A 12,229-nucleotide genomic window follows, 5' to 3' on the forward strand; every position below is an offset into this window, starting at 1 on the left:
TCCTGCTGATCTCTCTTTACTCTGCAGGGATGAAAAACCCACTTTCCTTTTCAATTGTCTTGATGTTCCACTATTTAAACAGTCCTTTCTTCTTCAATGGTGCTGTCCATTAGCCCCTCCTGGTAATGTCTCTCTTCTACTTCACAGCCCTGCAGACTCTTTTTAACTCTAGACAAAAACCTTAACTCATGGGTGGTCATATTAACTCAGGTGTAGAACAGACCAGAAGAAAAGTATTGGAGGCACTGTCAAGATGCTCAAGAGGGTGAGACTTTGTTTTATGAAGCTGAATAGGAGACATGTTTAACTGTAATGACTTATAGGACCAATAATACCATCTTTTGGTTATTTTGGCCTAGTGTGCTGCGTTTTTTAAATTTAATGTATTTATCTAGCAAATTAATGCACAGGCCAATACATTTGTATTAGTTTTTCTTTGATCTTAAGCTGAATAATACAGTGCTGGTCTCCTAGCATATTAGTAAGGCTTCTAGTTTATTTTTAAATGGAGAAAAAATATGTTGTTCTATGTGTTGATGTGCCACACTTAATATACCCTCCCTTCAAAATCCTAGATCTACCTCTAGGTGGATCTGTTGGTGCCCCTCAACCATAGCCCCTCTTATTCTAGCTGCGAGCTCACCACTCCCAAACACGATTGATTCCTAGATTCTCTAGGTCCTAAGCCATAAAGATGGGAAATGACTTGAAGTCAACAATGCTTTCCTTCATGTATAGTTTTCATGATCCTTTGGCAATAGTCATTGGATCTTCTGGCAGGACCAGCTTTATGGAGATTGCCTACAAGCAGGCACCGAGACTTAGATCTTCAAAGGTATGTAGGCATCTAACTTGCTGTAGCGTTAGTAGGAGGTAGGCCCCTGAGGCTCTGAATCTTAGTGAGACAGGTTATCCATGTTAGACGCATAACTCCAAAAGTCTTCGATAACATACCCAGGCACCTTTGAAAAATCCCCTGAGCTCCCTCTCTTCACCTTTGAAAAATCTGGTTCTTACCAAATGGTGAGGTTTTGTTCTCAGCCTTGGTTCCCAAGCTCTCTTCTCAAGGAGTATCCTCCATGTTTGGTGGACACAACTCATGGTAAACATCATGTAGAAGTTACTAGAAATTCAGAGGTCCTCTTGGGATGATGCTGAAATGTTAACAGGACACATTATATGCAGAGAAAGGGAGAATGTGAATGGACAGGTTTGAGATTCCAGTGGGAGAATCTAATGTACTGAAGAAAGACTTGCACTGGTGAACACATGGCTGATTCTTTTGAGATCACCATGGACTATGAAATCTGAAGGGCCTCCAAGCAATGGTAAGTAATTTAACATTGCTGATCTACCTTGTAATTATAGACTTATCCAAAATTAGGGTTGGGAGGGACATCAAGAGGTCATCTAGTCCAACCTCCTGCTCAAAGCAGGACCAGCACCCCCTACCTCTTCCCAGCCAAGGCTTTGTCTACCCAAGTCTCTAAGGATGGAGGTGCCACAACCTCTCTGGGTACCGTGTTCCAGTGCTTCACTACCCTCCTAATGAGAGAGCTTTTCCTAATATCTAAACTAAACTTGCCCTGCTGCAACTTGAGACCATTGTTCTTTGCTCATTGAAACCATTGTTCCATTGCAGTGATCCCCTTCTGACCAGCAAGAAAGCCAAAATCTAGAAACTAACACTGTTGAGTTGGTTACTAAAGTCAGAGGGATTTTGGTACTTGTACAAATGTTTTCATGGTGCAAGTCAGTGCTTTATCACTATTATTCTTTATTAATTACTTTATTAAGGGATATTTATTAATGCATGATCCCTTCTGCTAACAGATTTGACATCAAAGAGGAACTTTTTGATCATGTAGGCAAGGAAGGTGTGGGTATTTGGTAATATTCTGACCTCACAAATTTGTTCCATTTAAGGGGATGTGTCCTTGACTTCCCACAAAGCACCGTGTAGGGTTTTTCCTTTCATAGGGTGATTTGTATCTGTGGGCTAAGAGAGGAGTTGGAGTGAATGGTTTGGGTCACTGGAGGGTGAAGAAGAAGTCCCTTCTAGTATAATATCCTCAGTTCATTTGGTATAAAGGGAAGATGCTCCATTAATTACAATGAGCCAGATAAATTTGTGACAGCTGGGTGCTTATGAATCACTTTATCTCTGTTATTGCTGATATCTTTGACTATAACCACTTAGATGCTTCAAGAAGGATGTGAACAGATTGGAAAGAGTCCACTGGCAAGACACTAAAATTAGACTCCTGGAAAGCAACACCGATGAGGAAAAACTGAGGGAATGAGGATTGTTTAGTGTAGAGAAGAGAAGACTGAGGAAAGGGCATTTGATAATGGCCTTCATAGGCAATTACAGAGAGCATGGAGATAAACTTTCTCTATGGCTGTAGGAGATAGGGCTTAGGAGCAAGGGCCTTCAGCTTCATCAGGATGAGCTTGGAGATGAGGAGAACTTTGTGCTCTGAGGGTGGTCAAGCATTGGAACAGGCTGCCCAGAGAGGTGACAGTGTCTCTGTCCTTGGAAATTTCCAAAAGCAGGCTGGACAGACACTTGGCTGGGCTGATTTAGTCAGGGGTTATCCTCCCCTGAGCAGGGGGCTGGACTAGATACAACTCCAAGAGATCTCTTCCACCCTGACTTTCCCATGTCTCTATGACTCTATTTGCCTATCAAAGAAATTCTCTTGAGTTAGAACTGATGTCGTTTGATTGTGGACATTATAAACTGCTCTCTGCTGTTCTCTGCTGGATGTGAGACAAGTTTGTGGTAGCATTTTAAATGGGTTATCTTATCTTATTGCACATATGGCTTTATGCGGTTTTCTGTGTTGTCACAGATTGCTTTTATAACTACGATGATAAGAACAATGATTGTGTTACAAATACCAGCCAACTATTTTGCATCTGATTATCCCTCCTGTTCTGGTTTGCTGCCAACTTAACTGTTTGCTTAGCAAATATATTTATAAATGCATTAAAATAATGTAATTCCCTGCAGATCAGTGCTTTCGCGGCCTTCATTTTGTAAGAGGGTTGAGTTATGTTTGCATCTAGCAAACCACAGATCAGAGGTTCTTGATTTTAAATCTGATCCCCTGAGAGAGGAAAAAAGAAGACGAATAGTTTTGAGTTTTCTTGCTGCTTTCTTATGGTGGAAAGACAAAAATATGGAGGTGTTTCTAGTTTCTTTTGTTTAAGTTTTAGGAACAGCCAGAGTGTCTAGATAGATTTCTGTGGGAAGACTTTTGGGAAATGTGGACTGACACTGGTTTGGTACCTCTGAAAAGGGATCCTAGGATCTCAGGGAGGTATGGTGAGAAGGGACCTCGCCAGGACACATCTAGTCAAGCACATGCTAAAGGCAGCACCATCTCTGACTCAGCCGTCCCAACCAAGTGTCCATCCAACCTGTTCTTGGACAGTGCCAGCAGTAGAGACTGCACAACTTCTCCAGACATCCTGTCCCAATGCCTGACCACCCTCATGTTCAAACAGGTCCTCCTCATCTCCAATCTGTATTTCCACTGCTGCAGCTTGAGGCTGTTGCCCCTAATAGTGTTTCCTACTTGCAGTCTCCAGCATTTAAGGTCTAGGACAGGGGTAGGCAAGGTTTTTAGGCTGGAGTGCCAAAAAAATGCCTACCTTGGAAGGTGCTGGAGTGCTGGCATGCCAGAAAAACAAAATGAGGCAGGGAGTACATGGCAGGATTCCCTGCTTGTGTCCCTTGCCCCCCACCCAAAGCCCCTGCCTCCCAGTCTTGCTGCCCCTTGCCCCTCACCCAAAGCCCCTGTCCCCCAGCCCTGCTTGTGCCCCTGCCCCCCAGCCCAGGCTTCGTGGCTATCAGTAGCTACCCAGATCTTGGGCCAGTTGCAGCCAGGAGGCTGCAAACAGAGCACAGTGGGGGCGCAGAAAGCTGCCTGCCACTCCGAGTTCCCCGCTGCCCTGACCACACTTCCCCTGAAGGTGGGGCAGCAGAGGGGACCACAACCCTGCGTGCTATCCACGCTTCTCCCGTGGACACAGGGGAAGTGTGACTTGGGCAGTGCGGAGCTTGCAGCCTCAGGCAGCTTCCCTGCGCGGCCCCTCTGCGTGCTGCTGCTTTGGGTCACACACGCTGAGATCCGGAGGGCAGCAGGGCTGGGAGCACAGCAGCTGTTTGCAGCCTCCTGGCTGCAGCTGGCCCAGGTTCTGGGTAGCTGCTGAGCCGGCTGCTTGCAGCAGGGCTTTCTTCCTCCCAGCCAGCTGCTGGGAGCAGCCTGGGCTCTGTGGCTATCAGCAGCTACCCAGAACCTGGGCCAGCTGCAGCCAGGAGGCTGCAAACAGCTGCTGCCTCCCCGCCCTGGCCTCAGCTGTCTGCCAGCCCCAGGAAGGCAGCAGGTGCTGGCATTGCACCCATTGGAGCTGGGCCGGGGCCAGTGCAGGGAGGCAGCAGCTGTTTGCAGCCTTCCAGCTGTAGCCATCCCGGGCTCTGGGGCAGCTGCTGCCAGCCATGGTGCCTGGGCTACTCCCAACTGGGAGCAGTCTGGGCCCTGTGGCTATCAGCAGCTACCCAGAACCTGGGCTGACTGCAGCCAGGAGGCTGCAAACAGCTGCTGCCTCCCCGCCCTGGTCCCAGCCGCAACACATGCTGAGGAAAATGGCCTCACGTGCCATGCTCAGCACGCATGCTGGAGGTTGCCAACCCCTGTTCTAGGAAGTTCTGATTCAGAGAATGAAGCCAGGGATGGACCTGGGGGTGTGCAGTGGTACCTCCTCCCTTCCCTTGACCCCTGCTGCACCCAAACTTTAAAACCAATTGACTGGGAGGGATCCCGGCCGCAACACATGCTGAGGAAAATGGCCTCACGTGCCATGCTCAGCACGCATGCTGGAGGTTGCCAACCCCTGTTCTAGGAAGTTCTGATTCAGAGAATGAAGCCAGGGATGGACCTGGGGGTGTGCAGTGGTACCTCCTCCCTTCCCTTGACCCCTGCTGCACCCAAACTTTAAAACCAATTGACTGGGAGGGACAGTGGTATTTCTTTTCAGGCAGCGCTGAGGGAGTCCATTGACATCACGGGTCATTATTCCCTGATTCCTGCTAATCTCTTCACTCCATGGATATTAATGACCCTATCTCCTTTTGAAGAGTCTTGACGTTCCACTATTCAAGCCATCCTTCCTTCTGCAATGTGGCGGTCTGTCAGCTATTTCTGGTAACATCTTGTTTTTATTTCAAAGCCCTCCAGATTGTTTTTAGCTCTATATCTGAAAATCTGAACTCATGTGTGGTCATATTAACTCAGGTGTAGAAATGACTGACTGTGAAGTATTAGAGGGGCACAGGACACCCAAGAAGGTTAGATTTTGTTCTATGGATCTGAATAAGAGACATACACTACACTTAATTAAAATGACTCCAGGACTACCTTTGGCCTATTTTTGCCTAGTTTGTTGTCTGGTTTTTGGTTGTTTTTTATTTAAACCTGAATATATTATGTAGCTAATCAGTGCACATTCCATTAGTTGTATTTTTTTTTATTTGCTTAGATTTTAAACAGACTAAGATGAGAGAAATAATCGCTGATTAACTTAGCCAACAGTGTGCCCTTTTTGTGAAGAAGTCTAACAGCATACTGGGCTGCATTCATCAGCAGTCCCTGGGAGTCGAGGATGACATCCATCAGGCTTGATGGGCCCTCAGGTGACTGAGGAGCCCGATTCTGGATACACACATTCTTCGGCAATAGGGGCATGTTGTTGCACAGGGGAGTGGGATTTGCAAACCCTGGTTGATCTCCTTCTCCTTCCTATGCTGCCGCCGTTCTGCCTTAGTATTGAGTCGTTGGGCCTCAAAGTGGTGCGTGCCTTGGTCGACCAGGTGGCACCACACCGAATGGTCAGCACCTTGCTCCTCCCAGCCATTGGTGTCAATGCCTCTGTGCTTGAGGGCGACCTTGAGTGTGTCTTTGTACTATTTCCTTTGGCCGCCCTTTGAGTGTTGGCCAATGGAGAGCTGGGAAAAGAGAATCTGACAAGGGAGGTGGTTCTTGGAGATCCAGATGCAGTGGCCCATTCATCAGAGTTGGTTTCTCCTTGAAGGCAGCACTAGCACAGCTGACCTGGTGCTAGACTTCTTCATCGATGGTAGCCTGTTGAGAGAGATGGCCGCCGAGAGACGGAAAGTGCTCCACATACTCCAGAGCCTCCCCATCTAAGTAGATAGTGTGAGAGACGTTCAGCTGGCCTGGGGAGGGCTGGTGGAGACCCTTCGTCGTGGTGACATTCAAGGACAGGCATTAGTAGGAGTGTTGCTAGCAGATCGAGGGAAGTGATTCTTTCCCTCTGTGCTCCATTGGTGAGGCTACATCTGGAGCCCTGCATCCAGTTTTGGGACCCCCATGACAGAAAGGATATGGATAAATTGGAGAAAGTCCAGCAGAGGGCAGTGAAAGGTTAAGGGGCTGGGGCACATGGCTTCTGAGGAGAGGCTGAGGGAACTGGGCTTATGTAGTCTGGAGAAGAAAAGACTATGGGGGGATTGAACAGCCGCTTTCAGCTAACTAGAGGATGGTTCCACAGAGGCTGGAGCTAGACCAGGGGTTTAGCCATATCCAGCCCAGCAAGTGGTTCGTCCAGCCCACCAATAACTTTTGGGTAGACCTGTATCACATATATTAGCATGTTAAAAAGCGTTATTTTGATTAAGTGTGGAAATGACATGAAGAATGGAGAACTGCTGCTGGGCATGGCCCTCCTGGATGCTCTGCCAGCACTTGTCCATCAGAGGGCAGCAGCGCCCAGTGCTTCACCCATGTCCTTGCCTATAGGAGAGCAGAAGTGCTCCTGGCATGGTGTGCACATGCAGCAGCATGCACCCAGGGACCTTGCGTGTGCAACCTGAGCTGGCAAAACAGCCCAGAAAGGTCCCTGAGGGAAATGAGCAGCAACCCCACTGCACACAGCCCTTGTCAGCTCCCTTTTCTGAGCTTCCCAGAGCTCTGGGGGCCACATCCAAACAGCAAGCAGACATGGGCCGCTCCTCTGTGAGGCTCGTTCCTGTGGGACACTGCTCCATGCCACTTGCCCCTGGCCCCTCTGCTCACCTGCACTGGGTCAGTGGGGAACAGGCTGAGGTTGGTTGTGGAGGACATGGGGAAGACATGGCACTGTGTGCTGCCACATCCTGGAAGGTGTGTGGAAAATGTGGCAACATGATTGTCTTTATTGATTTGTGAACTCTGTTCTGGAAACATTTATAAAAATATGCTATTTGGGAAATTAAATTGGGACCTTTATTCTGGAGTTGTGCGGAAAACTGGTGATGTGCAGAAAGCAGGTTATGACATTTATAGTGTAAAGTTTACACTATACGTGCCATAACAATTTTTAAGTGTAGCTGTTGTTAAACACTATTCATTTTCTGTGCAGCCCTCAACAGCTCACCAAAATTTCTTCACTGTCCCTCCAGCACACATAATTGCCCACCCCTGAGCTGGACTGTTTTCAGTGATGGCAGATGACAGAACAAGGAGCAATGAGCTCAAGTTGCAGGCAGGGAAGTTAAGGTTAGATATTAGGAAAAACTTTCTCATGAAGAGCGTAGTAAAGCACTGGAATAGGTTACCCAGGGAGGTGGTGGAGTCTCAATCCTTGGAGGTTATTAAGACCTGACTAGACAAAGCCTTGGCTGGGATGATCTAGCTGTAGATGGTCCTCCTTTGGGCAAGGGGTTGCACTAGATGTGACCTCCTGAGGTCCCTTCCAAGCCTCATTTTCTTTGATTCTATAATATAACACTGGCCCCTCAGCATATTAGTAAAGCTTCTAGTTTCTTTTTAACTGGTGACAGATGTCTGTTGTATTCCATGTGATGAAGTGCCACACCACCTGCACCTGCCTCTTCAACATCCTAGATCCACCAGTGGCTGTCCCCCTAACTCCCATGCTCCATAGCTGCTTGTATCCCTTTTCTCCAGCAATGTGTTCAACCCATTTTTTAATCCTGTTAAACCAACAGCTACCACCACATCTGGTGGCAGTGGGTTCCCCATGACCGCAGGAGGTCCCTTCCAGCCCAACTTGCCTAAGATTCTTTTATAACCAGGAATGGTGAAATCTTCCCTTTTATCTTTTTAACAGAAGAAGAAATTTTCATGCTATTGGATAATGGTGGGATATTATTCATGACAAGGGCATTTTCCCTAGATCTGCCAATCCCAATTAGATTGCAAGTGTTGGTGATGTGGAGATGAAAAACAGAGGACTTTGTGTCTATCTTAAGGTTGTGGACACAACACCTCTGCTAAATTGATGAATATGTGGTAGAAAATGGAGCAGATGTGGCATGTACAGCCTGACCACATAGTAGATCACTGTAATTCAAGACACAGTTACCCCCTGGAGAAGGCCAAGTCAAGTTTATTTTGTAATGGTGGAGGTGTGGCTTCCCATAATCCTCTCAGGTCCAACCAAAATGCTATTCAAATACTCACAGAACTCTGCTGTGAGTATAAACTCAGTGTAGCCTTTATTCATGCCATCATCCATGTGATCAGATTGGCTGCCAACAGGGATAATCCAACATTAATCCCAAATCCATCTCTTTTTTCCACCCCTTTTTCAGACATTATAAACATATATGCCTCCTGAGTGCTCCCAGTTGCACAGCTCTACAACCAATCATATTGTTGGCTGTGCCACGATAAACCAATTACTGTATTTCCTTGCAAACTGCACACCCTCCAAATAGGAGTTGGGAGCTGAGGGAGCAGGAGGAGGTTCACCGGGCACATGTGGGGCTCTCACCACACATGTGCCCCCTTCAACTTCAAGTTACCGGCGACGAAGGCTGAGGACCAGTGGCGGGGGCAGCAACAGCTGATCCCCTTAAGGTAAGTGGGGTAGGAGACAGCACAGCTGCAGAGGACCCGGAGGGGAAGCCTTCTGGAGCCCTCTTTGCTGAGCTGGGCAGGGAGCCATGCGCGCAAACAAGCGCGCTCTGTAAGGGCGTGCCGGCATTTGCACCAGTGTTTGCACTGGCGTTGGCGCTGGTGGAAGCAGGCAGAGCCGAGAGCAAGTCTTCCTTGGAAGTGAGGAGGCTATGCCAAGAAGGAGAGAGGTAAGTACTACCTACAAACTATGTTGTGGACCCACAGCGCTACCAGGGGCTCTGTCCTGGTGGTGCCGCCCTCCTGGGGCTCCTCTGAGGCTGCTACCCAGATGGAGCCCGTGGCGGGCCTGGTGTCCACTTGCCCCCTGTTCTTTGGGAGTAGCTGGGTGGGGACCTCGGCAGTAGGGATGAGGTCTGGTGACTCCCCTGCCTGCCCCTCCTGTGACCATCTTCAGGCTCTGGAGGGGCAGATGGCAGAGCTCCAGGCTGAGGTGAGCAGGCTGCGGGGGATTCGGGTGGCAGAGGATGAAACCGATATGTATTTTCGTTCTCTGCAGGGCCAGGAATCCACAGGAGAGAGCCCCCGTGCAAAACACCCAACTAAACGATGGCAGCGGGTTCCTGTTGAGTCCGGGGCCAAGGTGGCTTATGTTATCACTGTGCCTGCTCAGATCCCCCTTGTGAACAGGTATGCGGCCCTGGCGACCCAGGAGGAGAGGGTAGAAGAACATATCCCCAGAGCCATTGAGGCTTCTCCACCTACATCACAGGCAGTGAAGAGGCAGCCCCCGAGAAAGAAGAGAAGCCGAGTTCTGGGCATCGGGGACTCCATCCTTAGGGGAAAGGGAACTGACGGCCCAATCTGTTGCTCCGACCCCTGGTCGTAGGGGGTGTGTTGCATGCCCGGCGCGAGGATTTGGGACATCACAGAGACCATCCCAAAGATCATTAAGCCCTCGGACTATTACCCTCTAGTTGTGGTCCATGTGGGGACTAATGATGCATCTAAGGGTAAGACTGACTCCATCATGGAAGACTACAAGGCCATGGGTCATCTATTCAAGGAGATGGGAGTCCAGGAGGTATTTTTCTCCATCCTTCCGGTAAGTGGACGGAGTAGATGCCACGAGGCCTGTATCAGTGTAGTTAACCGGCGTCTTCGAAGCTGGTGCTACGAGGTGGGCTTCGTATTTCTGGACAATGACCTATATTTCTGGGCTGAGGGTATGCTGGGGTGGGATGGACTATATCTCTCACCCAAAGGTAAACACATTTTCTCCTCTCGGTTGGCTGATCTCATTCGGCAGGCTTTAAACTAGCTTCATTGGGGGAAGGGGCCACCCAAGGAGAAAGGGATGTTTCGCCAACTAGCAAGGCAACAAGAGAAACAGAAACCCAGGTAAGCGACAATGGGCACAGCAGTCCTGGGACCAGGGGGGAGGTACATGCACTCTCAGGAGGCCTCACATGTCTGTACACTAATGCACGTAGTATGGGGGGCAAGCAGGAGGAACTTTGCCTTCTCACTGCAAGGAAAAATCCAGACTTAGTGGGGCTCACAGAAACCTGGTGGGATCCTACCCATGACTGGGATGCACACTATATAGAAGGGACAGGACTGGGAGGAAAGGCGAGGGGGTCACCCTCTATGTCAAAGAGCAACTCACATCAAGAGTTAGCCTTGGGGTGGAGGAAGGTCAGGCAGAGGCACTATGGGTCAAACTTCAAGGGGGGCAAGGCGAAAGGGATCTTACGGTGGGTGTCTACTATAGACCACCCTGCCAAGGGGTAGAGATGGACCAGGATTTCTCAGTACAGATTATGGAGGCAGTTGGGTCTAGGGATGTTGTTGTCATGGGGGACCTAAACTACCCAGATATCTGCTGGGAGGAGCAGTCAGCCAGGTCTGACCATTTGCGTAGGTTCTTAGCTGAAATACAAGACCTCCACCTTATCCAGGAGGTGCACAGCCCCACTAGGGGAGATGCCTTGCTGGACCTGGTCTTGGCCACTGGGGATGACCTGATGAGGGGACTGCAGGTCCTTGACCACCTGGGTGACAGTGATCATCGCCTGCTCGAATTCACCATCCAGTGCAGGGTGTTGAGGGCTTATACCAAGATTAAAGCACCTGATTTCAGAAGGGCCAACTTCAACGAATTTAGGAGATTAGTGGGGGAGGCACTGAGGGCCCAAAAGGTAGAGGAGATGGGAATCCATGAGGGAAGGTCGTACCTTAAGGGGACGATCCTCCAAGCTCAGAGTGTGACAATCCCTGAGAGAGAGAAGCGGGGTAAGAGTGCTCTGAAACCCCCATGGCTCAGCAAAGGCATTCAAGAATGCCTGAGGGCCAAAAGGGAGGCATACATCTGGTGGAAGAGAGGGGCTATCACCAAGGAGGAATACTTCTCCTTGGCTCGTGAGTGTAGGATGGCCATTAGGATGGCCAAGGCAGGGGCGGAGCTCAGGCTAGCAACCAGGATTTAGGACAACAAAAAGTCCTTCTTCAAATACATTGGGAGTAAGAAGCAGGCACTGGGTAATGTAGGGCCCCTGTTAGACTCAAATGGTAATCTTGTGGCTACGCCAGACGAGAAAGCCGAAATCTTTAACAAGTTCTTTGCCTCTGTTTTTTTGGACAGGGAACAGGACAGCTCTCCCACCACAGGTAGGGGCAATCTTGAGGCTAGCACTGCCAGGCCTTGGGTCTGCGCAGAAGTAGTTAGGGATCTTCTGGAAGGGCTGGATGTTTTCAAATCTGTGGGCCCTGATGCCCTTCACCCACGGGTGTTGAGGGAGCTGGCGGGGGTCATTGTTGTGCCCCTGGCCCGACTCTATGAGCGATCGTGGTCCACGGGCCAGGTGCCCAGAGATTGGAAACTAGCTTATGTCGTCCCCATCTATAAGAAAGGGAGGAAGGAGGACCCGGGAAGCTATAGGCCCATAAGCCTCACATCAGTCTTGGGGAAAATTCTTGAAAAAATCATTAAGTAGCACATCTCTGAGGGGCCAGCAGGGGAGATCATGCCCAGGGGAAATCAACATGGGTTCATCAAAGGCAGGTCCTGCCAGACCAACCTGATGGCCTTTAGGGGGGTTAGACTAGGTGATCTATTCAGGTCCCTTCTGACCCCTAACTACTATGAAACTATGAAAGGACCTGCACCTTGGTTTTCTTTTGGAAGGCAGGATGTAGGGGGTGAGGGGATTTTCCCAAAATCATGGCTTAAAGCTGACTTTGTCATGGAGAGCCTGTGCTACAAGATAGTAGGGGCAGGTCTCAAGGGGAGGAGTGCAGTAGGGCTGTTGTGCACCCCCCCCCCCCCCCCCCTTTTCCTC

At 49.4% G+C, this 12,229-nt stretch overlaps 1 protein-coding gene across 2 annotated transcripts in view; it reads right to left on the reverse strand.

The window, feature by feature from the left end:
• LOC102375912 (galectin-1-like) overlaps positions 1-12,229 on the reverse strand; it is a 27,104-nt gene that overhangs the window by 10,498 nt on the left and 4,377 nt on the right. For both annotated transcript variants that reach the window (XM_025194726.1, XM_025194725.1), the window contains exon 2: positions 1,018-1,154. In XM_025194726.1, coding sequence (XP_025050511.1) covers positions 1,018-1,113 — 96 coding nt within the window. In that variant the 5' untranslated portion in view covers positions 1,114-1,154. The remainder of the gene's footprint in view (positions 1-1,017; positions 1,155-12,229) is intronic.

Source organism: Alligator sinensis, unplaced genomic scaffold, assembly GCF_000455745.1.
Source record: "Alligator sinensis unplaced genomic scaffold, ASM45574v1 scaffold1331_1, whole genome shotgun sequence".
Taxonomy (NCBI): Eukaryota; Metazoa; Chordata; order Crocodylia; family Alligatoridae; genus Alligator; species Alligator sinensis.